The 27,776-nt window shown below is 43.0% G+C and overlaps 1 protein-coding gene across 2 annotated transcripts in view; it reads right to left on the reverse strand.

The window, feature by feature from the left end:
* Positions 1-27,776, reverse strand: part of mpp2b (MAGUK p55 scaffold protein 2b) — a 94,950-nt gene that overhangs the window by 50,054 nt on the left and 17,120 nt on the right. For both annotated transcript variants that reach the window (XM_018742133.1, XM_018742132.1), the window contains exon 2: positions 27,092-27,164. In XM_018742133.1, coding sequence (XP_018597649.1) covers positions 27,092-27,122 — 31 coding nt within the window. In that variant the 5' untranslated portion in view covers positions 27,123-27,164. The remainder of the gene's footprint in view (positions 1-27,091; positions 27,165-27,776) is intronic.

The following is a 27,776-nucleotide window of genomic DNA, read 5'->3' on the forward strand; positions in this document are numbered from 1 at the left end:
GAATTTGAAAAAATAAAAGAAATAATAAAGACAGAAACCAAATAATTTCAAATTTCAAACCTGGCACAAAAAATGAAGATACATCTATTCGAAATAAAAAATGTATATCTGACAGTATAAAAAGCCTTGCAATAATCTAAGAACAGAATAATGCTGTCATGTTCAATAAAATCTGAGTAATCTTTCCTGTTCAAAATCAAGCCTAATATTATTACTGATATGACGGCTTTTCATAAAACCAGATTGTGCGTCACCGGTAATAAGGTTAATCACCGTGCTTAATCTGTTTTCTTATGTATTATGACTGAAAGAGCACCATGTCTGTCAGGGCAAGGTTACCGTAAAAAGACAACACAATGTTTGTGACACAATTGACTAAAAAAGGCCCAAGTGAATATTTATCAACACCATCATCCAGTACAGCATTCAAGTCACCACAGATAACTCTTGATGAACCCTGATGTTTTATCTTACGTTCTTTACATTTGCAAAAAATTCTCCAAAAATTATATTTTCTGATGCAGCAGAGTTTTGTCCACATACATAGCAAGGATTGAAATTTATGCTATCCAGTTTATCTATGATCTATCTACCATCTGTAGAGGAAGAATAGTTCAAAATATCACCCTTGAATCTATGCACCAAAATAAGCAGCCCAGCTGAATGAATACATCCATGACAGAAGTAAGCTGTTTTCCCACTGTTGCTTCCAGAATTTAGCATCTGAGGTACTAGAATGAGTCCCCTGAAAATGAATAAAATCAGCATTGCTGCATTTACAGTGCAGAAAGACCACTTTCCTGTTAGTCAAGTCATCGATACTCCTTACATTGCAAGTTATGGTAATGATTGACTTATATATCAACCCCATTCAATTTATTATTTTAGAGTCACCAATTCACCTGAACTGCATGTCTTTAGCAACGGGGTGTGGTGGTGCAGTGGGCTTGGCCAGGTCCTGCTTACTGGTGGTCTGGGGTTCAAGTCCCGCTTAGGGTGCCTTGTGATGGACTAGTGTCCCATCCTGGGTGTGTCCCCTCCAGCCTTACACCCTGTGTTGGCAGGTTAGGCTCTGGCTTGCCATGACCCCGCTTGAGACAAGTGGCTTTAGCCACCGTGCATGCATGCCTTTGGACTGTGGTAAAAACCTGAGCACCCAAAGGAACTCCACAAACACAGGGAAAACATGCAAACTCCACACAGACTGAGCAAGGATCAAACCCATGTTCTCTTGTATCACCAAGGTGCTGTGAGGCAGAAGCACTACTCTCTGCCCAACCCATTGTAACTCAGTTTTGATTTAAAAAATCAGCTAACCACTGAAAGAAAAATAATACACAGTACATTAGACAAATGGCTGGCACTAGAATAGTCACTTTAGTCCACAAAGTTTGGTGTGAGACACCAAGGATGGAAAGAAGTAGAATTTGCAGTCAGTGGCACTAGTGCAAAAAAAGTGTCCAAATACACTTTGCATGTGTATTTACAAGTGCGCTGTGCAATTTGAGAAAAACAGTGCAGAGATGATACGATGAACACGGAAAAATTAAGATACTCAGGGTATTCCCACAAAGGCAACAAGCGAAACAGGCATCTGCGACTGGGACATAAACACAGAGGTGTGGATGGGAACAGGACCTGGACCAGAGCACAAAAGGCTGGCATAGACAGGACAGGAACTTGGGACTGGAAAATTAACAGCTACAGAACAAGAGTTAGGGAACTGGTGAGCAAATTTACATTTATATTTATTCATTTAGCAGACACTTTTCTCCAAAGCAACGTACATCTCAACAAAAATACATTTTGTGCATTACATTAAGAAAAAGAGACATGGCTGAAGACATGTGACTCTTAAGTAAACCTAGTTTGTTACTATCCACTTCATGGACAGATGTTCATCGCTCTAGAAGGTGCATAAAACACAGGATAGATGAATCCTGATAACCTCCTATCACTTTTTTTTTAATAATATAAGATACACAAACAATCACATACAATGCCGGAGTAGCGGCTGTATAACGCTTTATCTGGGGACGCTCAAGAAGTTACAGTGCATGAACATTTACACCATAAGGCTGTTCAGGATCACTCATCGTGTGTGAGTGACAGAGAGAGTGTGTTCCAGTGAGTGACCCATTGTAAGTAGTGTACAGTACTAGCATTGTAATTTACCTTGGTGAATAAAGGTACAGGCTGGTTACGCTACAGAGCTCGTTGGAAGTCGCTTTGGAGAAAAGTGTCTGCTAAATTAATAAATGTACAATAATGTTTGGCATAAGTTCTTCAACACCTTTACAGCAGGTGTTTCTCAAAGGCAATTATGCTTGATACACACAGAAACATTATGACTCCTTAACTCACTAGTTTAACATCTTCTGAACTGTTTTATTTACTCAATGAACAGTCAGTCAAGAAATCTTGAAACCTGGCACAAAAATTCCATTCCAAGTAGAAAGCTCTTGCTAGAGAAGTTGTGATGTGGGGTACTGTAGGAATTTTGTGTAAGATGAAGAGGACAGATGAGAGTAAACGGGACATATTAGAAAAGGATATTTACAGCTATAGATTGGAAAGCTTTGGAATACTGCAGGTGAAGAGTAAGGAGCAGTGGGGTGTAGAGAAGTCAAGGCAGTAGGCAGAGACAGAGAGCCTCATTCAGGAGAGAAAGCATCTTAGAAAGTGATGGAGGCAAGCTGAGGAGGGGGAAAGGTAGGGTATTAGTTTACTACAGTTGAGATTAAAGATTAGATTAACTGTATTAAGAGGGTGGAGGGTCTCAAAATGAAGAGGACATAAAAGGAGGCCAGCGTGGCACTTTTCAGGGATCCATTTAAGTTGGTTAAGGCCTTATTTCTTCAGGAAAACTCTGGGATATTGGATATGGAGAGGTAAGAGTTGGATAACGATCTGTGTAAGGTGTACTCGGTTGGAGAACAGGATAGCGACCTTGAGTTGCCAGTGGATATCCCACCTGTAGGGTAGAAAGAATACCAGATGGATGGGAGTTTGCTGAGGTTGAAAGAGGTCCAGGATACTGCACAATGGGCAAGGTCCTCCTCGGCACCTGGTCCAGAGAGTGCTCCCACCAGGTGTACAAAGGTTCTATGCATGTGCTGAAGTTTTTGTGGAGGACTGTTGTGTGGAAGAAAGGGGTTATCTGAGATCACGGCAGAGAGCAAGAGGCATTCGTATTCCAAAAGAGAGAGATGCTGTAGGTACAAGCTGGTTTAGGCCTTTTTAATGTTAAAGGGAAATTTTTCTTTAGTGTTGCAGCAAGGAGATTGGTGGGATATTTAAAGCAGGAAGCAGGGCTTCTTGGATGCTCAGGGTGCTTGGAGCACACTAGTGTGATTTGACATCAGATCTAGGATGCCAAGAAGGAGAAAATACATCTCTGTGTGGTGTTTTTCAACCTGGCAAACGCCTCTGGGTGGATTCTGCACTGTTTGCTATGGAAGGGGTTCTTTAAAGTCCTTGAGAGTATCACGAGGCTGGCTGAAGCCTATTTCAGGGATACTCTTTTTTTTAGCACAGGTAGCTACTCAATGTCTTGGCATCAGCTGAAAATTGGAATCAGACCAGGATGTACACTGCCTGTTTTCAAGATGGCAATAGAGGTTATTATAATGGCTTCCAAATGGGTTGTTGGTGGTGAGAGGCTACAGGATGGGACCTTCCTCCCTCCCATTAGAGCATTTATGGACAACATAAAAGCTGTTTAATGTCTAAGTTGAATGATGATTTGAAATGGGCTAAGATGATAGTTAAACCTAGTAAGTCGAGAAGTCTGTCAATTGTTGGTGGAAATGTGGTGCAGGAGGTTTTATATCAATGAGGAGGTAATTCCCTCTACTTTAGAAAAAAACAGTTAAAAGCCTAGGTAAATGGCATAGTCCCAAGATGTGTGATAAGAAGTAGGTTATGGAACTGAGGGAGGAAATAGTGGAGGGTGCTGAGAGTGTCGATGCATCCCTCCTGCTTGGGAAATTAAACTTGTGGTGCTTACAGTTTCAGTTGTTGCTGCATCTTAAATAGCTGCTTATGGTATTCGAATTCGTTGCAATGCTGCGACACATTTTCTCTGGTTGTAAGGTTAGTTTGGTACAGGGACACTATACATGATGCCCTAATCAAGTGCTTAAGTGTGTCACGGGTTTTTGAGAGCAAGCGCAATAAATTTACATTTATTCATTCAGCAGACACTTTCTTCAAAGAAACGCACATGTCAGACAAAAAAAAAAAACGATGAGTGCAGTACAGCAACAGAAATAGAGACTTTGATACATAAACGTGATTCCAAAGCAGAGTTAATTTGTCACATTCCACTATATGAACCAATGTACATCACAGAAGTTGCTGCGTAATGGTTTATCCATTATTCAACAATTAATAATCGCAAAATCATTGAACATAATCATTTACATGTTTGAGGCACTTGAGAGATCATGGAAGTGAGTCCAAATGAGGTGAGTTTTAAGACCTTTCTTAAATGTAGATAGAGGTTCCGGAGTTCTGACTGGGTTCAGCAGGTCATTGGCGTCAAAACCGAAAACCTTTTGTGCTTTTGATTTTGGACCTTTTGTGCATGGGACCACCAAGCGGGCAGAGGTGGAAGAGCATAGCAATCTGGTTGGGGTGTAGCAAATGATCAGGTCTTGTAGATATCGGGGAGCAGATCCACTGATAGTTCTGTAAGCTGTAACCAGAGTCCTAAATTTGATCCGGGTGGCTATAGCGATACCGATACTGAAGCCAATGCAGACAGACGAGGAGGGGTGACGCATGGGAATGCTTTGGCAGGTCAAACACAACTCGTGCAGCAGCGTTCTGTATCAGCTGTAGAGGTCTGATGGCAGAGGCCGTAAGGCCAGATAAGAGAGAGTTGCAGTAGTCCAGGCGGGATATCACCATCGCCTGAACTAGGAATTGTGCAGAGCCCGTTGTTGGGGCAGTGGGATATGGTGTCACACTCAAACAGCGAGCAAATTGTGTACTTAATAGAATGAATTGTGCCATTTCGGGATACTAGAGTTAATGGTTAAACTGTTGCCTTCAGACCCAAAGGTCGCAGGTTCGATTTCTGACTCTAGCTGTAGTATCCTTGACCAAGGTACTTACCCAGAATTGCTCCAGGAAAATTACCTAGCTGTATAAACAGATAAATAGCTGTAGGTAGACTAACATTGTAAGCTGCTTTGGAGAAAAGCATCAGCTAAATGAATACACGTAAATTTAGCAGCGGAAGCAAGGAACTGTGGGTGGAGGGCTCACGTAAGACCAGTAGAGGTAGGTGCTAGGGGCTTTGTGACTAAATTAGCTATATTGCTCCTGGTGGAATGGGGTATTAGACACCGTTCACTAAGGTTGAAAGTAAAGAAGCTGTCTGAGGCTGCTGAGATGGCTAGTAAGTGGTTAAGGATGAGAAGAGTGCAGCACAGTGATGCATGGGAATGTAGTACTGCTGTCTCACGGCACCTGGGTGGTGCAAGAGGACATGGGTTCGATCCCTAGTCAGTCTATGTGGAGTTTGCATGTTCTCCTCGTGTCTGCGTGGGTTTCCTCCCACAGTCCAAAGACATGCTGTTCAGGTTCCCCCATAGTGCACGATTGACAGAGAGGGTGTTCCACTGATGTATGGATAAGTGACCCATTGTAAGTAGTGTATCTAGTAGTGTAAGTCACCTTGGAGAATACAGTGTGTGGGTTGATAATGCTACACAGAATTCATAGGAAGTCGCTTTGGAGAAAAAGTTTCTGCTAAATAAATAAATGTAAGGAAGCACATTAGTTGGGGCTGCAGGTCAAAGGGCAGTTTTGGTAAGGTATAAGGTGGCTTGCAGTGGGGGGCAGCTTGTTGGTAGTACATATGAAGGTCTGATGTTGGTGTTGATCAGAATGGTTTGAGTTATGGCGATAGTTTGCACAGCTTGTGCGTCTGCTGTGGGTGGACGGTGTTTGATGTTTGGAGAAGGGCGAGTCCAGAATGCCAGACTTCACTGTTGAGATTTCCTGAGATTTCATGGGCTAAACTCAAAGAAAAACTCATTAAGGGAGGCGCCCACTTGATAACATCAATGAAATACCCACGCTGGCATTCTGTGAATCGAGGTGGTGGTTGGGGAGGAGATTAAGCCATGGTGATGTATGACAGCATCACCTGATGATTTCTCTGGAGCTTCGGGTGAAAGGTGGTGAGATCAGTGGAACTGGGCCCACAGTATAGCCTTTGGTTCAAGCACACGGAATGTAACATCTTATCCTGCGTATGTTGAATGCTGCATAAACATTGAGCATCAATCACCATTTATTTCTTCAGGGAATAAAATTCAGTTTTCCCTATGCTGGCAAGATGTTTTTCTACTTGCTTACTTCCTCCAGAAAACATATGTTAAACCACGTTATAACTTTTTGTGCAAATGTGACATATAAAACAAAATTTGGTTAACATACTGATAGTTACATCAGAGCACTTCTCCCTATTATGAATGTAAAAGTAACCAATGCATCATACATTTGTCCCATCGCTCATTGCTTGTGTAGAGACATTGAAATGTGAAATTACATTTTGGACTGGAAAATCAATCCCATCTTCATTGGTATGAAACAGGCATGGAATAAAACAGCTGCACAGTGGGTGTCCTTTAGAAATTAGAAGACAGTAAGATATAATGTATTTCAGAGCAAGTCACATGCCCCGTTTGTATAAATCAGAAGGTATAAATATTTTCTTAACACTACTAGAAGCCTAGAAGGAAAAGCAGTTTCTTCATAGTTCACAGAAAAAATGAAAATACAACCTCAATGACTGGATGCAACGTTTATAAAACTTTCACATAGTGCTGATTAAAGATAATTACTCAGGCATAGTTAATATTTTATCACCGTGGTGCAGAGGCAGGTCTGAGCAAAATATTAAGAGATGATTACATCGCCTCATTTGATACACTTTATTAGTGTATTAGGACAGCTGGTAACGTAGTGGTTAGAGCTGTTGTATTTTGACACAAAGGTTTGATCTCAGCCTCCAACTGTAGAATCCCTGAGCAAAGTACTTACCCTGAAATTACTCCAGTAACATTGCCCAGCTATATAAATGGGTAAACAATTGTAGATAGACTAACATTGTGAGTTGCTTTGGAGAAAAGCAGCAGCTAAAATAATAAATATAACACAAAGTGCAAGGGGGCATGGTTTGTTTTTCCATGTCCTTGTTTGTTTCTCCTGCCTTGTTCTCCTCTCTCACCCAAAGATGTTATTCAGACTATTTTGCTATGCACATATCATATATAAAATTAAAATTCAAATCTCCCTCTCACCCCCACATGGGGAGGTGTGTGTGTGTGTGCGTGCGCGCGGGCGTCTTCCTCAAGCTTGGGTTCTCTACCAGAGGCCTTGGAGTTAGAGGGTTCTGTGCAGTAGCTTAGCTGTTCTTAAGCGAGCATAAAGAGGGACGAACCGCAAGCCGGGGTGCAGAACCTAGTTCTGCCTCTCTTGTTTCCCGTACGATGTCGCCACAGTGAACCCAGCCCGATACCGACCTTCGCCTTTGTTTTTGACCACGCTCTTTGTCTTGTCCTTCGTATAACGCCTGCCGATCGCCTGACCCACGCCTGCCCCACGACATGCTTTTGGGTACCGATTTGGATTCATTAAACTTCGCATCTCTTTACTCTGCACTTGAGTCCGTCCTTCTCTCAGAGCAAGCATGACAGAAGGTTCTGCCTCGAACCAGGACTCAGCAGAGATCGTACAGATGCGCACCGCACACGCAGCACACGGCGCGCTCTTAGGAGCACACGACCAGTCGCTGAAACGCCTTGAAGAGATGGTGGAGCGTCTGATACAGGCTCTACAAACAGGAGGCATTATCCAGCCCACCACCGGGGCGGCTGCCGCGACTCCTGCTGAGCCCGCCCCAACCCCACCACCAGAGGCATCCGGTCCGGCTACGCAGATCGCTACACCAGAGCGGTATGACGGGTCGCCCGATCACTGTCAGGATTTTCTAATGCAGTGTGAGTTGGTCTTCGAATGCTCTCCTCACATGTATCGAACCGACGCTTCCAAGACTGCTTCTGTCATGTCCCTGCTTACCGGCCCGGGTCTGGGCTGCCGCGGGGTCGCGCACCCGCCAACGATCCACCTACGCTGTTTTTCGCGAGCCGTTTGAGGCGGTTTTTGATCACCCTCACGCAGGGCGCGCGGCGGGAAATCGGCTCATGCGTCTCACCCAGGGGGACAGAAGCGTGGCTGAGTACGCACTGGAATTCCGTCCCCTCACGGCCAAGAGTGGGTGGAACTCCGTGGCCCTTCTCACTTGTTTCTTTAAGGGACTGAATCCCCGTATACAAGATGAACTCACCTACAGGGGAGATGAAGATGACTTCAAACAGTTTGTTGAGACCGCCATTGCCATAGACAACCTTGGCTGGTCTCGACGAACCCAGGGAGGTCAGACGAGCCGCCCAGCGTACCGGCCGGAGGCAGAACCCGAACCCATGCAGGCTGGGGAATTTGTGCCTCTACTGCGGGTCTCCGGAGCATCTCCGAGCCACCTGTCCTGTCCAACCCTCCCAGGGGTACACCAAGAACCCAAAGGTGAGTTTGGGGGAACATCGGGGCCAATTACGATTACCTGTGAGCATTGCTTGGGGAGGAAATTGGGTACAGACAAGTGCCCTGATAGATTCTGGAGCCACGGGCATTTTCATGGACTGGTGCTTTGCCCGGGCCCATCATGTTCCACTGAAAACATGTGAGGTCATGTTACGAGTGAAAGCGCTTGACGGTCAACTCTTGGGGTCCGGAGTCGTAGACACCTGGACCATCCCTCTCCGGCTCGAGACAGGGGCTTGTCACTATGAAACCCTACCCTTCCTTTTGATCCGGGCTCCAGGTACCCCAGTTATCCTAGGTTACCCATGGTTGACCCGCCACGACCCAGTCTTCCGATGGAGCACCAATGAACTGGTTGCGTGGAGAGATGCCTGTCACTCATCCTGCCTCACACTCCCGTGTCAAGCCACCTCTGTGGAAGGGGTAGAGGGTCTTCCCCTGCCGGAGATACCCCCCGAATACGACAACCTACAGGAGGTGTTCAGTAAGACTCGTGCTGCAGAGCTACCTCCGCATCAGTTCTGGGACTGCGCGATCGACCTTCTACCAGGTACCACGCCTCGGGGTTGGGTTTATCCCCTGTCGTTGCCAGAACGACAAGCCATGCAAGGGTACCGATTTGGATTCATTAAACTTCGCATCTCTTTACTCTGCACTTGAGTCCGTCCTTCTCTCAGAGCAAGCATGACAGTTTGGCTGCTCTAAATCTGACAAAACTTACATTGAAGATGCACTGTTCTAACAATGTATTCAATCAAACCATGGTTTTTAAAATTTCATTGAGACAACTTGGTCTGCAGTCAACAAGCAAAATTGTTGTTCAAAGTGTTCTTCATACCAATTACTGCACTGTCTAACCCTTTATTTAGAGAATTAGTATTTGGTAGCATTAAACCACATCCAGGTGATGGGTAAAGAATGAAAGGTTATAACATTCAAAGTATTTAATTACCTGCAGTTAGATGGCTTACATTTGCCAGCTATGGAACGACATAAAATGTGGGCCACAAAGAGCCTCACACCACACCCTTCTTAGCAAACATCTGAAGAACATTGGCAACAACTCCTCAGGGCTGTATGCTACGGCTGCACAGTGGGAAAGCACAGACCCACTGGTATCCAGATCTATAGTTACCATAGCAACTGTAATTTACCCCACTAAAACCTCTGCTTGGGCCACACTTGCTCATGCTCTGTAACGGAAAATATTTACTCACATTGTGGTTCTACACACCCTCCCTCCAAACCCCCCACAGCCCCAACACCTCGCTCTATCATGAAATAACTGCCCCATCAGCTTAGACCATTCCAGCATCTGTCAGATGTCTGTTCTTTGCAAAAGTAATCAAGTCCTATAGCAATATATTTGCTCCCATGTAACACCAGTCCACTAACAGGAGATACTTAACTTGCATATAAGAAGGGTGACATAGAAATCAGGACAAAGCACACAGTATGATCTTCATAAAACAGGACAATTTTTGTGACAATACAAGGGACAAATTTCCTGCTAATGTACAACATTTCAAATATGTAGCATAGTCTTTCTCAACACTGGGCAAATCTATACCTGACAGTATACTCAGAAAGTTTTTTCATACATTTAATAGTTACCAGAAATGAACAGAAACAGCTGCTGTGAGAGACACCATCTGTAACAGGGGCCTTGTATGTACTTCCTGGAGGATGATGTTAAATGATTGTTCCCTCCAGCTTTCGTCTTTAATCACTTTCATCCTTCCCTCATGCAACATGTTTAAAATCAGCAAAAATGTTTAGATAAGAAAGTGCATATGATGATTAATGCTGTATAAACAATATTTACGGCACTGCAGTATTTTACAGAAATTGTCATGTTCCTGTTTCTTCCTTCACACATAGATTTGCATTTAAAGGTAGGGTGTTTTTTTCTGCATATTCAGAAAGGGAGATCATTCGAACGTGATCAAGCAACTGCCATTGTCTGTTGCTCTAAACACAAAAACAATAGAAAATAAGAACCTTTGGTTGCTAGCAGAGGTGGAGGCAGAACTGTAGCAGTGACTTGCAGTTGCCAAGGAGCTTAGAAAGGGGCATGGCAGCCTGAGAATTGAAGGATCCCTGCAGTAGAATTTGCATTGCAGAGAATTCTGCCTTTGGACCTCCCAATGAGGAGAAAGAGTTGGCTAAACACAACAGCTAATAAATACCATCCATGTAGACACAACGTGAACTGAAGTAACCCATGTTCTGTGTGACCTGCACTTTGGACTCCTGAGAAATGCAGAGATCTACAGTACCAGTAAAAAATCCAGAGTACCTGGGCAATACTTGTATAGAACAAATTGGACAGAAAAGCCAAAGCAAAGTAAACCACAAGTTCCCTTTATCTCTAGAAACTGCTGCAAAAGAGAGAGGAAGACATGATAGGTGACTTCCTGAGAAATCAGATGTTTTGTGAAAAATCTAATTTCCATCCATCCATCCATCCATTTATTTTCCATTCAATCCTTGTCCTACGCAGGGTCATGGTAGTCCAGAGCCTATCCCAGAATCTCTAGGCTCAAGGCTGAGGGTGGTACACTCTGCATGGGATGCAAATGAAACCTAGTTTCCTGCAAGTGTAATCAAATTTTTAGACTGGTTCTGTAGATGCTACACTGAAGTTCAGTACTTATTTTTTGACCTCTTCACTATCCCTTCTTACATATCCTCCTCCTTTAATATTTTCAGTTTAGCCTCATGTTACCAAACACCATCCACCTACCTCACGAGTAAATTCATTGTCAGAATTTGGCTTCGTGAAGGGCCGTTCTCTTACGTAAACAAAATGACTGGCACAGTTTTAAATTGCACAAATTATTATAAAATGGTTACTGTAACGAACAAAAGTTGTGATAAAATATTATTAAGTTTTACTGGGGGGCGCGGTGGCGCAGTGGGTTGGACCGGGTCCTGCTCTCCAGTGGATCTGGGGTTCGAGTCCCGCTTGGGGTGCCTTGTGATGGACTGGCGTCCTGTCCTGGGTGTGTCCCCTACACCCCGTGTTGCCGGGTAGGCTCCGGTTCCCCGCGACCCGTACGGGACAAGCGGTTCAGAAAATGTGTGTGTGTGTGTGTGTGTGTGTGTGTGTGTGTATTAAGTTTTAAAAATATACCCAGTACGTAACCCTGCACAAGAGAGCTTTTCCCCAGTAAATATACTCATGGACATGAACAGAAAAGACAAAGTATTAACTTTTCAAAGCAACAAATGGCCTTGAAAGGGATATTGTTGAAAAAAGTGAAAGGCGGTGTAGCACGCCGAGGCCGCCTGGGGAGGGGGCGGAGACGGGGTTAAAGCAGCCACAGCTGGGGCTGATTTCATCCCATATTTCTTCCCCGGTGCCCAGCAGTAGAGAGAAGAAACCGAGGAGGAGAACCAGACCGAGACGACCGCAGAGCCGATCCCTGACACGAAGCCCACGTTCTGATCGACCCGACTCTCCCAGCCAGCACGAAACCTTTCCCTACCTGTTCCCTGCTCCCCCTTTCCCATCTCCGTCCTTCTCCGCTGTCTAGGCAAATAAAAGCCCACAGCTACGGGCGACTGCATCTCCTGGCTCCTGCCTCATCTCTTACAGGCATAGATCATTTCAATCAGTTTCAGCTAGTTTATGAAAAATACACAAATGATAGCAATGACTATGTTTCACTGTGCATTTTCACTCAAACAGCACATAAACTATAAAATGCAGTCTGTGTATCCACTTACAAGACCTATTGCAGAAATAACTGTTAGAGGGTTGTTGAGCAGAGTATGTGTGTGTTGTCACGCCCACGAACTCGGCGACAAGCAACACCGGTGGCTAATCAGGCTCAGAGCACATAAAAGGGCAGCCCAGATCTTAGGAAGCTGCGGAACCTTGCTTCAGCCTCGTGACTCACTCGCGCTCCTCGTGATTGACTCCCTGGTCTGCCTCAACTCCTTGCCTGTCTTTGAATTACGCCTCTCGGATTCTCCCTTCGGACTCCGTGCGCACATCGGTTACCCTTGCCTGCCTCCTCGACCATGTCTTCCGGACTGCCCCCTGAACCAGCTTACCCTGCTCCGCGCTTGGCTTCGACGCACCTGCCCCGGGGAAACACCGTGACATGTGTAAGTATGTATCTGTGAAAAACGTACAACAAGAACTCAAAAGAGAGTTCTACATTAGATTCCACAGTAGATTCACATAGGAAAAAAAAATCCTTAAAGAGAAAATGGCAAAACATAAATTTGAGAGTGATTTTTGGCATGACTGGTTTGCTGCCATGCTGGGGTGCGGTGGTGCAGTGGGTTAGACCACAGTCTTGCTTTCCGGTGGGTCTGGGGTTCGAGTCCCGCTACGGGTGCCTTGCGACGGACTGGCGTCCCGTCCTGGGTGTGTCCCCTCCCCCTCCGGCCTTACGCCCTGTGTTGCCGGGTAGGCTCCGGTTCCTCGTAACCCTGTATGGGATGAGCGGTTTAGAAAGTGTGTGTGTGTGTGTGTGTGTGGTTTGCTGCCATACTTTCTTTTGTCATCACAACCCATTTTTACAAGGATCTCACAAAAGCATACTAAATTTTGTAACATTGAGCAAATAGGAACTATCTTTTCAAGTGATTCCTTTGTAGATCCTGAGTTTTAATGGCTGTGTTTACAGGGGAGATGTTGGACTCAAAGCTTAAGAAATCAGGGGACAACAACTCTTAACACAGCTGAATTTTGTTTATAACTGTCTTTCACCAGCATTGTCTTAGGGGCCTACACCATATAGGCTGGGTAAAATTAAAATTTAACTAGACTTGATTAAGCTGCTGGAGCTCTAATTATGATCAGACATATCTTGACATTACTGCCAAAGGTTTATTTTTGGAGGCGAATTTCTGGTAATAATGGGGACAGCAGGTACCATAGTGATTAGAGCTGCTTTTGAACACAGAGTTTGCACGTTGGAATTCCACCTCTTGCTATAGTACCTTTGAGCAAAGAAATTACCCTAAACTGCTCTACTGAAAACGATCAAGCTGCAATGGGGAAACAATTGTAAGTAGCCTAACACTGAAAGCTGCTTTGGAGAAAAGTGGCAGGTATGGGTAATAATAATAATAATAATAATAATAATAATAATAATAATACACACACGAATACACACTGATTGAAATTGCTTAGCCCAAGCAGGGTCGCGGCGAGCCGGAGCCTAACCTGGTAACACAGGGCGCAAGGCTGGACAGGGAGAGGGGACACACCTAGGATAGGACGCCAGTCCGTCGCAAGGCACCCCAAGCTGGACTCGAACACCAGACCCACCAGAGAGCGGGACAAACCAGCTGCGCCACCGCATAATAATAATGATTTAAACAGATCAATACCCTATCCATTGCCAAGCAATCTTCTAAGGCTTATGAAAAACTTTGTCACGTGTAAATACTGGATGGCTATACTGGTGCTCTGCAATCCTCTAGTGTATGTTTTCTATAGTGCAAACTCTGTGTATATTAATTTATTAGCTGCAGTAGTTTTTCAATAGATCTGAAGGGGCAAGAATACATTGAGTTAATGACAAGTTCACACAACGTATGGCACTTGTGGACAGTAGTAAGACTGCATACTTCAAAGGCATACAATTTTTTTCATTGATTTGTGTGTTTTCAGTCTTTGAAAAAAATTATTGCATTGCTTATACTTTCAGCATGTCTCCAAACACTCACGCTGCATTTGGCTAACAAACTTTTTAAGTTACGAACCAACTCAAGTCTCAACTTACTTTGCAAGTAGAGGACCCACTGCACGCGTCACAACCTCTGGAAGCAATACCTTAAGTGACCACCTGTGGCGCACTTCTGGAGCTACCTTGATTAAACACACCTGCTTCAATCAGGCAACGAGGAAATCAAGCCAACAACCAAGACTTTAAAAGAGAGAGACTGTGACGTGGAAGTGTGTAGAATCTCGATCAGTGCCCGCCTGCTACACTACCAAATGCTATGACATTTCAAGGTATAAACAACTACCTGGGTTCTCATGGGCAACATGTCATAAAAAACTGAATAGGAGAAGTGCCTGTACCAAGCCCCTCCGCGAACCGCCACCTTACCGTGGCGGAGGGGTTTGAGTGCCTGAATGATCTCAGGAGCTATGTTGCCTGGGGCTATATGCCCCTGGTAGGGTCTCCCAAGGCAAACGGGTCCTGGGTGACAGACGAGACAAAGCGCAGTTTAAAATCCCCTTATGACTATTAAATCAAGGATCTCGTTCACCCCGCCCGGTATGGGGTCACCGGGGCCCCACCCGGAGCCCTACTTTGTAGTCGTTTCTTCTGATCTTCGGCCAATATGTCTTGGACACTCGGATGGATGGATGGATGGTTTTTGTCAGTTGATTTTAGAAATGTCACACTTGTTTGGTTGCATAACATACTCATTAGGTGATTTATTAAATATGCAGTACTGGATGTATTTGCTTTTGTTTCTCATGAGAAATGTATGGATTACATATGATGCAGATCAATTATTCTCTTCAGAAACTTGCTACACTACTGAAGTTCTGCTGACTGCTCAGTGATAGATGAACAAGGGTCTGTTAATGGCCAATTAAATCTGCCTTCAATGTCAAGCTGAAAAAAAACTTTTACACACAATGGTGACTTTAAGAGGAATCTCAATAAACAACCATGTATAACTTGGGTATAGGGTGCGGAAATATCAGTGCTGGACTTCACAAAGTAAAAATAATGTTGACATTATTCAACTCCCAGTGGTCATATTAACAGACACTATGATGGCAATGTACTGGCAGTGCTGTATATTAATTCATTAGCTGTAGTGATGACAGAACTGGTTGCTGAGGTTAGAAGGCACTATGCAGTCAAAATTTCAGCTCTGGTGCAGGAAGCAAGGTAGACAAAATGACTTTATACTGTTATATTTAGCCCAGTGGTTATAGCATAAATACAAAATTGACTGTACAAAGTAAAACACACACACACTGTCTAAACCGCTTGTCCAATCCAATATGGGGTCACGAGGAGCCGGAGCCTAACCCGGCAACACAAGGCGTAATGCTGGAGGGGGAGGGGACACACCCAGGACGGGACGCCAGTCCATCGCAAGGAACCCCAAAGAGGACTTGAATCCCAGACCCACCAGAGAGCAGGACCCTGGTCCAACCCACTGCGCCACCGCGCCCCCTGAAAGTAAAACATTCCGCTTTAAATTAATTGCTATTGTACTTGGGTGTGGGGAGCACAGTAGCATGGTGGGTTTGACCTATGCCTCCTCTCTGGGGGGTCTGGGGTTCGAGTCCTGCTTGGGGTGCCTTGCGACAGACTGGTGTCATATCCTGGGTGTGTCCCCTCCCTCTTCAAGCCCAAACTGGGGTTTCCAGGCAGTTGCAGGAGGGCTGTGTGATGTCACGTGCCATGTAGATAACCATCAATATCTCAAAATATAAAAAGAGATGCAATTCAAATGGTACAAAATGCCACAAATAAAGCATTAACAAAACATGATTTTTATTTGTGCTGTTTGTAGAGGGCCCAGCTTCACAAAGCTGGCAGACAACTGACTGGCAAATTTTGGGGGCCATTAAGACTGAGAAATAGGTTCAACAAAGACATCTTGATACCAAAAAACGCCACTGTTTTCTGCAAGTGTTAACCCTCCATCCAGTAAACAACCTTTGGACTTACAAAGCAGAAAAAAATCCAGACAGCTTGTGCCTATCTGGGCAGTGAAAACACAAGGTGTGTATGGATTTACAGTTAGCGTATGGACAGCACTGTAACTTAAAATCAGCTTTCCTTGCACAGCAGGTTGCCTGAGGGTAACTGTCAGTATGTGCAATTAACTGGACCAATGTACCACCATGTCAGACTCAACTGCTTTTTCAACCATATCTTTCTTCAGCTGTTCTAAAGGAAACATGGCAGTCAACACTTAGTCTCTTGTAATCCAAGGTTTTGTGACTTTGATTCTTTCAATGCCTTCCAGTCATTAGGCACTAGAAAGAAAACACTTCTGTGGTAATTCTGTCAACATTTTTATGTGATTACATTACAGACATCATTGTCTGCAAGTGCAGTCGTGGTCCAGCAGTTGAGATGATCAACATGTTCATTGTCTCCTTGGTGAAGCTCGTCTCCCATATGCTATTGTAGCATTCTTGAAACAGGCACCTATCCTAAAGGGCTACAACAGATAAAGCAGCTGAAAAACTGGCAAAATTCTTTACATTATTTTGGAATATAGGCAGTCCCCGGGTTACGAACGTCCGACTTGCGTACAACCCGTAATTAAACCCCCCCCCCCCACCCCGTAAAGCCTATTATATAAAAAACTGGAGTTAGTGTACATACAACGGTTCATAATAACAAACGGGCGCTACTTTGCAACGCACGCAAAAAACATTGCACGTATACAGCGGGTCGTCGACTTCTGGGGGCATGATCCCAAGGTAAGACAAATATTTTTCCCGAATGTCCGCACCTGCCTGAAATCAGAGCAGCGGGGTATAAAGAAGCTGCACCTGCACACCCTGGTTGCAGAATCTCATCTCTTCAGAGATGAAATGAACCCACAACAACTTACCTGTCCTTCTAAGTCCCTCGTTCTCATTCCAGCTCCTCAACTACAACATCAGATTCTCCCCAAGACCTACGTCTGTGCATCGACCGACCCACACCTGTCCCCAACCACGAATCTCGCCTGCTCCCTTGTGTACCGACAAAAATCCCGTGACTGGGACCACACACCCACCTCAGTCTCCTGCCAACTCAGTATGACATGGACCATGTTGCTGTTAACAGTGTCTTGTTTGGCTTTAATTTTTTTTTGTTTTTACCCTCTTAACCAGGGCACCAATGTGTAAATGTGATGCAAGTGATGGTGATGCATCAAAGAAAAGGAAAACGATCACAACTGACACTAAAGTGGAAATAATAAGGCAACTGGAAAAAAGGTGAAACGCTAACAAACACTGGAAAAGCGAACATTAAAGTTTCTTTGATGTTTTTTATACTCACGCACATTCTCTCTTTCTCTATTATAAATACCGTAGTTACACTTATTATTGTTGTAATCATTATTACTGTATTGTAATAATAAAGATGTTTTAGTGTATCCCAAAGTGTTTCTTTAATGTTTTTTATGCATCGAAAGGTACATGATATACTAAGACAAACATTTGACTAACTGACATTAGACACAAACCGTCCCTAACTGTTCCAACTTACATAAAAATCCGACTTAAAGACAGACTTAGGAATGGAACTGGATCGCAGTCTGGGGACTGCCTTAAAGTACCAGCACCAAAGTAGCAAAATAGCAATTATAGGCATCTCTTATGTTAAAATTATTCATTTAGCAAAGTTTAGCTTTTATTATTAAAAAAAAGATTTTATAAACTTTTATCAATACCACAGCAGTTTATACTAACATACTATATATGATCAGTCTGAAATTCAATGTGGGGGTGTGGTGGCACGGCGGGTCCTGCTCTCCGGTGGGTCTGGGGTTCGAGTCCTGCTAGGGATGCCTTGCGACGGACTGGCGTCCGGTCCTGGGTGTGTCCCCTCCCCCTCCAGCCTCACGCCCTGTGTTGCTGGGTTGGGCTCCAGCTCGCTGCGACCTCACTTGAGACAAGCGGCTTCAGCCAATGTGTGTGTGTGTGTGTGTGTGTGTGTGTGTGTGTGAAATTCAATGTCTAATATTGTTTCTGTAGTACAATCTGTACAATTTATCAGATTTGAAAGTATAAAAACCCATACCTTTATTGTAATGGAGATTTAGATTACTTCTTACTAGGCTATGCTATTGTTTACACTGACTGCTCTTTAACGTACTATGGGAAATGAGGCTGCACTTCACTGAATTCACTTTGCATCTTTTAAATGTCTTACTTTATGTAATTATTATATGTTTGTAAGTTCCTTTGTAGAGAAGCACCTTCTACAAAGAAGATACGAAAGAGATAAACAACACAGAATGAAAACCGCACTATATACTACGCATCTGTGACCAACAGTACCAATAAAACAGAACAAACTAAGGAGGTAACTACACACAGCTGTGTCTAATGACATATCCTATTTACTTATTTACCCATCGCTCTGACAGATAGAGGAAGTATAATACTGGACAAATGGTGCCAAGAGTGAGCAAGACAAAAGAGGGAGGGAAAGAGAATGAGCTCCAAAGCACAAAGCACCAGCATCAGCCAAACTCTGAGCACTAGGACACACTGCTCACCACGAACCCCTCTTCCTAAAGGACCCAGCACAGTGTAAATAAGCAACTATTGCACCTACTGTATGTTTCCGGTGCATTTGTGCCATAATAACATGTCATATTTTGCATTATTTGCTATTTTAGCATAGTTACATGAAAAACTGGTGATTTTTTTAAGCGTAGCAACCAGTTGTACTTCACCACTTAAATTAACTAGAACTTCCCGTTCAGTTTTATAAATTTCCACCTTACAGGCAGTTTTCAAAAAATGACTACCTGTTGGAAATTAAAAGATGGATGTACAGTGTCTTGCAAAAGTGTTCAAGGCCATTGAAAGTAAGTACCATTTTCTGCATTTCAAAAGATACATGCAAATGTTCTTCTAACCACTATTTTCACTGAGATCTATTTCATGCGAACAATCTATTTCAGAAGCCAAAATTAGTTATTTGTCCTCAGATATAAAAATTAAAATGTAAAACTGAAATGCACTGCTTGTATCCAGTATTGTAAGTTTTCAAACCTCCAAAAGCTTGCAAAGTGACAAATTGTTCCCAAACACATTTGCCTCTTTTTTGGACATAATCGAATAGTTAGTTTCTACAAGTGAGCAATTAAAAGTCACATTTTCTGGATATAAAAATCACTCTGTGTAGGAGTCATTAGTCAGGCTGTGAACCCACTGCGAAAATGAAGACTAAAGCGTATACCACAGAAGTAAGAGATGAAGTGATCCAAATGAATAAGTCAAGAAAAGTTTACCAAAAATATCAAAGTTCTTGGATGTCCCAGTGAGCACTATTAGATTCACCCTCAGGAAGTGGAAGGTGTATCAGACCACCCAGTCACTGTGTAAAGAAAGCTATCCATCAAAACTTAGCGTCCAAACAACACATAAACTGGTAAGGGAAGCAACAAAGACACCAGCCATCACTTTGAAGAAACCATAAAAGCCACTTGCTGAAACTGGGGTACATGTGCATCAGTCCACAGTATCAAGACCTTTCTTTAACGTTGACCTATTTGGTAAGAAAGAAGCCATTATAAGCAGTTGCCAAGTTATGAACGTCCGACTTACATACAACCCGTAGTTATAAACCACTCCCTTACTGACCAGAAGTTAATTACCTGTTACCCTGAAGTATCAAATGAAAACGTCATAATTAATCCTATTATATTAAAAATTCCAATTACATACAATGGTTCTAATAACAAACGGGTGCTACTTTGCGACGCGCATCAAAACCTTGGGCATCTACAGCGGTTTATCGGCTCGTGGGTGGGGCGCATGAGCCCGAGGTAGGACAGACATCGTTCTTTTCAGTCGAACCACATTGCTGTTAACAGTGTCTCGTGTGTTACTGTATTTGGCTTTAATTTTTTTGTTTTTGCCTTCTTAACCATGGCACCAAAGTATAAATGTGATGCATCAAAGAAAAGGGAAAGAATCACGATTGAAACTAAAGTGGAAATAATAAAGTAATCGAAAAAAGTTGAAACGCGGACTACCTGTACTGAAGAATATCCATAAAAAGATATGTCAGAGCGGTGCAAAAAGCTCATTCAGATTTACTCCAAAGGACTTCAGGCTGTTATTGAGGCAAAAGAGTGCTCTACTACATATTAATGTGTGGGGGCTGAATACTTATGCAAGCAGCATTTTCCCAGTTTTTATTTATTTTAATCTTTTGACAGATTATTTACTTTGACTTTGAACATAAACTGTAAGAACACTGGTTTACAATAAAAAAATATTTAATGGAAGAATATGTGTATGTACCTTTTGAAAACCAGAAAATGGTGCTAAATTACAAGGGGCTGAATACTTTTGCAAGGCACTGCAGTTTCAGACAGTGTGTGTGTATATATTGTTTAACATACACACACAATTTCTACAACCGCTTGTCCCAAGCAGGGTTACGGCGAGCCAGAGCCTAACCCGGCAACACAGGGCACAAGGCTGAAGAGGGAGGGGACACACCAAGGATGGGATGCCGGTCAGCCGCACAGCACCCCAGGCAGGACTTGAACCCCAGACCCACCACAGAGCAGGCCCCGGCCAAACCCACTGTGCCACCGCGCCCCCCTTTGTTTGACATACAATATTGTGCAAAAGTCTTAGGCACTTGGATGTTTCACAAAAAATATTTGTTTTAGATGGTTATTTAATGTCTTCTGCATTATTGTCAATGGGAAAGAGCATATTTTAGATTTCCAAGCATTTCTTTTGCAAAAAGTTATAGTATTACAGTACGGATTTTGTATGTCATTAAAGAAAGAAAGTACACATACACACACTGTCTGAAACCAATTATCCCAAGCGGGGTCGTGGCAAACCGGAGCCTAACCCAGCAACACAGGGCGCAAGGTTGGAGGGGGAGGGGACACACCCAGGACGGGATGGCAGTCCGTCGCAAGGCACCCCAAGCTGGACTCGAACTCCGGACCCACCAGAGAGTGGGACCCAGCCAAGTCCGCCACGCCAAGTGGTTGTTAAGTTTTGTAGGAAGTTTATTATTTCAGAGCTTTATCTTTGGAAGCATTCTCACTTTACAGCTTTTTTTTTTCTAAATGCCTAAAACTTTTTCACACTACTGTACATAAAAACTTATGTATGTCAAACAACATTCAGTAGATTGTTTATGAAATATACAGTGCCTTAGAAAAGTACACACAGAGGATTCATATCCACAACACTACAGGTTTCCTCCAAGCTATAATGTGAATGTTACCCATAAACAGTCCTAAATGAGTGGCATCTTAGAGGGTGTCCTGTACTCTGTGTCTAGTGGACATATTTAACTACCTCCTCTTAATTGACTAACCCACATTATTCACATCTACATTTAGTCTCTAAATTTACAGAAGGACTGGCTCTTCATGTGCTCCACACAATACTAAATGAGCTTATTTACTCATACAGAAACAACAGTACAGGCTGCAAATGGGGTGACAGGTAGCATGGGGATTACAGCAATCATGTCAAAATCAAAAGACAATGGTTGGAATCAACACTCGACCTTTAGAACTCTTGAACAAGCACTTTATCAATAACCTAGTATAAAAGGTACTTATCATGAATCGCTCGGGTATAAATTACCCAAATATAGAAATGGATAAGTTATAGTAAATACTCCCTTAACAAACACACCTCAATGAACATTTTAAGTTGCTTTTGAGAAAAGCGTCTACTAAATAAACTATTTTAAAAAAGCGATCAGTTAGACATGAAAGACTTAACAGCCAGTGTCTGTCAGCAATGAGGTAACGAAATAGCTTTGCTCATAAAGTTGTTCAGAAAGAAAGAAAAAATTCTGAATTCATTAATTATAATGAAAGTGTTGTAAAATATTGAGAAGAGCCATAGACCATTCCACTTAACCTCTGATACAGTAATCAAACTTTTATATCTATTTTCCTATTCTATTCAGATTTAAATGCATGGAGTAAGTGGCTCTTGTGAAATCTCAAATTCTGTCACAATTATTGGGCTCCTTTCTATCTTGCAAGCCTGACCAGGAAGCGCCCGTTTCACATTTTGCTGAAGTTAATGAGACAGAATGAGACATTAATGAAGAACCGAAGCCTGTCACTTCTTCTAGTGAATATTTTTTATCCCCTGACCTTCTTCACCAGGTTTGAGCTTCAAAATTTCTTTGGAGTTTGGAAATCCACTTCTTCCAGGTATAGCTGTCTAAAGAGATTACCTGCCATGCTACAACACAATACCTGTTTGTAAAGATAGGCAAGGCTGATTATTACTTTGCAGCTCCTCTTGTGTTCTCCAAACTTCCCTTCCTGCCACCATACTGCAGCCTGTTCTACCAGAGTCTTCCTGCCTTCCTGATACTTTCACTCACTCACTTATTCATTATCAAGAATTGCTTGTCAAAATCAGAGTCCTGTAGATGAAGAGTGAGGTGGTGTACACCTTGGACAACAAAATTCTGATAATTTGGCTCACGAATGTTTATGATATAAAGTCCACAGCATCACTGCCTATGTCTTTCACCCTGCAAAACATGCAGCTCACAGTGCCTGAGCTGTGTGTGCACAGGTTCAAAGCCAGTTCAGTCTTTGTAGAGTTTGCCTGTTCTCCCCATGTCTACATGGGTTTTATTTGAGTGCCCTGGTTTCCTCCCACAGTCCAAAGACATGCATTTCAGGTGGACTGGTGATACTATATTGCCCATAGTGTGTGAATGGGTGGGTGTGTGCCTGTGTGGCTACCCTGCAATGAACTGGAATCCTACCCAGGATGTAAGGATGTAACCCTCCTTTGCCTTGCACCCAGTGATTCTGGGATAGGCTCTGGACCCCTACAGTCCTTAAAAGGACAAGCAGGTCATGAAAAAGGATGGATGGATGGATGGATGGATATTTTAAAAAAAAAAATTAAAAACTGAAATATATCTCTTGACTAATGGTTGGTTGCACTCACACCTATCATTATTAAGTGCTTCCTGGTCATGAAACACATAAAGAGCAGTCTTCCCACCACACTGGACCCATTTCAGAATGCCTACCGTCCCAACCGCTCAACAGAGGATGCCATATCTGCTACCATCCACCTTTCTCTGACCCATCTGGACAAAAAGGACAACTATGTAAGGATGCTGTTCATTGACTTCAGTTCATCATTCAAAACAATCATCCCTCAGAAATTGATAACAGAGCTGAGCCTGCTGGGTCTGACCACCTCCCTCTCCAACTGAATTCTGGACTTTTTGACTGGGAGACCCCAGTCCGTCAAGATCGGCAACTCCACCTCCAGCACCACCACACTGAACACCGGCGTTCCCCAGGGATGTGTGCTCAGTCCACTGCTGTTTACTCTGCTGACACATGACTTTGCTGCAAAGTACAGTTCAAATAATATCATCAAGTTTGCTGACGACACTACAGTTGTGGGGCTCATCAACAACAACGATGAGTCATAGGGAGAGGAGGTGAACCAGCTCGCAGAATAGTGTAGGGACAACAATTTATCTCAATATTGATAAGACTAACAAGATGATTGCCGACTTCAGGAGGACCCGAGTAAACCACTCACCTCTGCACATCAATGAACAGCTGTGGAGAGAGTCAAAAGTTCCAAGTTTCTTGGTGTGCACATGATCGAGGACCTCTCCTGGACTATTAACACCACCTGCCTAGCCAAGAAGGTCCAGCAGCGACCACTTCCTACGGAGGCTGAAGAGTGCCAAATTCCCCCCTCCCATCCTCACCACCTTCTACAGAGGGACGATAGAGAGCACCCTGACCAGCTGCGTCACCATGTGGTACAGGAACTGCACAGCCTCCCAACGTAAGACCCTACAGCGAATTGTGAGAACAGCTGAAAAGATCATCGGAGACTCTCTACCCACCAGACACCTCATACAACAACCGCTGCATCCGCAAAGGCAACAGTATTGCGGACAACTCCTCTCACCCCTCTCATGGACTCTTCGCCCGCTTGCCATCTGGCAGAAGGTACAGGAGCATCCATGTCACCACCAGCAGACGCCGCAACAGTTTCTTCCCTGAGGCAATCGGATTACTCAGTACCCTGCTGTGGCCCACACTCACCTGGCAAAGTGAAACGTCTAACCCAGCATGACTCATATTTTCCACTGCACACCTGCGCTTTACAAAGCTGCACCAGATACTTTTTATTATGGAACTCATTTTTGATGCTACTTAAGACTTATTGCTGCTACACTACAGTTTACAACCCAAGTCTTTTGTATTTATTGTCATGTGTATCTAATGTTCTGTTCTGTATATTTATTGTCCTATACTCGTCTCACACTGTTCTGCATTTGCACTTTATGTAGTCTTGAGTACTGTTCTGTGTTGTACCATGGTCCAGGAGAAACAACATCTTGTTCCACTGTTAAGAAGCTGTATAAAGGAATTACAATAAAAACTCGCTTGACTTGACTTGACAATCACTTTGAAGGAGCTACAGAGGGCAGAGGCTGAAAGTGGGGGAAAGGTTCACCAGTCCACAATATGAAGAGCACTGAAAAAAACTGACCTGAATGGGATGGTGGCATGAAAGAAGCAATTACTCAGAAGGAATCATATTAAAGTATGTCTGGAGTTTGCCAAAAAGAACATGAAAGATTTGTGGTCAGATCAGACCAAGAGAGCTTTTTTGTCCAAAATTCAAAGCGCTATGTAGGGCAAAAACCTCACACTTCCCATGCCTCAAGAATACTATTCCTACAATGAAATATGGTGGTATTGTCACACTGTACGGATGCTTTTCATCAGCAGGAACTGGGCATCTGGTCAGAATTAAAAAGAATGGATGGAGCAAAATACAGGGCAATACTTTAAGAGCATCCACTTCAGTCTACTCATAAAATAAAGCTTGGGAGAAAGTTTACCTTTCAGCAGGAAAATAATCTTAAGGCTAAAGCAACACTGGACTGGCTCAAAAACAAAAGGTCAATGTCCTACAGTGGCCCAGTCAAAGTCTTGACACTACTGAAGTCAATAAGCATCATCCAACCAACCTGAACAACATGCTCCAGATCGTCAAAGAAGCATGGGAAAAAAATTATTCCCAGAAAATGTGCAAAGCTGGGACATACTTGCCCCAAAAGCCTTAAAGCTGTTATTACAGCAAATGATGCATCTACCAAATATTAATGTGTGGGGTTTGAAAACTTATGCAAGCAGTATATTTCAGTTTTTATTTTTTTCAAACATCTGCAGATAACAAATTAAATGGAAGGCTCTGGGAAGTTTATCTTCGGTGAAACTCTGCTCAGCTTAGAAAACAATTTCCCTTTGAAGAATTCTAACTTGTTCTGTCTCATTAGTCTTGCACCTAGCTTATCTTTCTGAGTAGCAGTGCAAAGACACACCTTGGATCAACTCTCTAGCCAGCCTTAAATAACTCCTCTGCGTATTTTTGTTTAAACTGATACTGAATCTCCTAGTTCTCATATTATATTGAAGTGTTTTTTCTTTTGTTCTAGACCTGACTGGTTGATGAGCCCTAACCATAAGGTGGACACGAACCTCTCTGGACATAAATATCTGTTGCTGGCAGTTTTCTGTGTAGCAGTTTTGCTAAATCTCGATTGTATTAATAAAATATTTGTCTTTAGGGATCACAAAAGTCCTTACTATTCTACTACAATTATTTTGGCTCTGACAGTTTTGTGTTGATAGTGGGTGCAGTGACGTAGTGGGTTTGGCCGGGTCCCGCTCTCTGGCGGGTCTGGAGTTCAAGTCCTGCTTGGGGTGCCTTGAGATGGACTGGCGTCCCGTCATGGGTGTGTCCCCTCCCCCTTCAGCCCGGCATCCTGTGTTGCCGGGTTAGGCTCCGGCTCCCTTTGGGACAAACGGTTTCAGCTTGTGTGCGTGTGTGCGTGCGTGCGTGTGAGTTTAGTGTTGGAGCATATGAGTTCACAATAAACATACTGATTGGAAAAATATGTGTAAGTATAATTTGTAATTCAGGCAATTTTGTTAACTTTCAAAGGGTTTTGATACTTTTGCAAGGAACTGTAATTTTAAGAACATAGGCATATTTGCCACACTCATCAAACACTTAGAGAAAAACAGTAGGAAAAACAGAAGATCTTTAAAATGTGGTTTTTCTGAATTAACTAAAACCTCCTGAATGGCAAGAATCTAACTTTCCAGCTGTAAGATGACTATACCATTCAGTTAAGTTACATTAACCTTGTCACATTAAAGAGGTTAATGAAAGATTTGGTGTGAGAATGTTAGTTACTTTTACACTCAGGGAAAGAGACCAAATTACAGTCAATACTGATATAATTTGGAAGGAGGAATCCTCAGTTCCTCAAATCCTTCTTAAACAAACCTATGACCAAATACCAACTTGTATTATAATGCACAAGAGAAAGAATGCACGACAACAGCTATTTAAAATTTGAGACAAACTCCTAATTAAAATAGCAAGGGTTATGTAAAAAGCACGGCAGATAAACAGACTATAAAGACAAAGTAGATATACATTTGTCCTTTTCAGACAGATAAGAATATAGGAGGACCAGGGAAATATAGACGAAATGGAGCCATTTTACTTTAACTCAGTAGCCTATTGAAAGGCTTCATCAAACAGCATCAAACCACCACAAGGAATAAAATCTGATTTCAGTTACCGCTGCTTCATTCTACTTCCTCATTTTCAAATCCATCCATCCCTAGTCAGTTCATTAGCACAGGGTTGAAAAGATCTAACTTAGGTCAGACCACTGCAAAATCCAAAGACGGGGTGATCTCGTTGCTCACTCACCAGAATCCGAGCTAGCCGATGCCACAGGCATGTCTCAAGCCTTGAGAATCCTCCTTCCAACCTGTTATTAAAACTGTAGAAAGAAAGACAGAAATATCAGCGTAGACAAACATATGCACTGCACCGTACATATGGTCAATATACATACAATACTGTATAAAAAAAGGAGCTACTGCTAACATCTTGGTGCCATATACCACAGGACACCTTCAGAGGTCTTGTGGAGTCCATGCCTTGATGGGTCACAGCTGTTTTGGTAGAACGAGGGAGACCGACACAATATTAGGCAGGGGGTTTTAATGTTTTGGCTGATCGGTGTAAGTATTCAGTGTCAGATGTGTTTTTCCATGTTAAGCTACCTACAAAGGTTTACCCATTTATATAGCAGAGTAATTTTTACTGGAGCAATTCAAGGTAAACACCATACTTAAGGGTACTCCAGCAGGAGGTGGGATTTGAACCAGGGTCTTTCAAGAGCAAGGTGGCAGCTATAATCACTATGCCACCTGCTGCCCCAATGTTTTCTGATATTGTGTGAATCCAAGAAACGACAGCAATAACAGGAAATGCAGTATGCATGCTTAAACATGACATGAAAAAGCCCGGAGAATATTAAAAACACTCTTCTACATTTGAAAACAAAGCAGTGTTCTTGATTATTTTCATCTTTTTTTTATATTTGTAC

This window comes from Scleropages formosus, chromosome 25 (genome assembly GCF_900964775.1).
Source record: "Scleropages formosus chromosome 25, fSclFor1.1, whole genome shotgun sequence".
Classification (NCBI taxonomy): Eukaryota; Metazoa; Chordata; class Actinopteri; order Osteoglossiformes; family Osteoglossidae; genus Scleropages; species Scleropages formosus.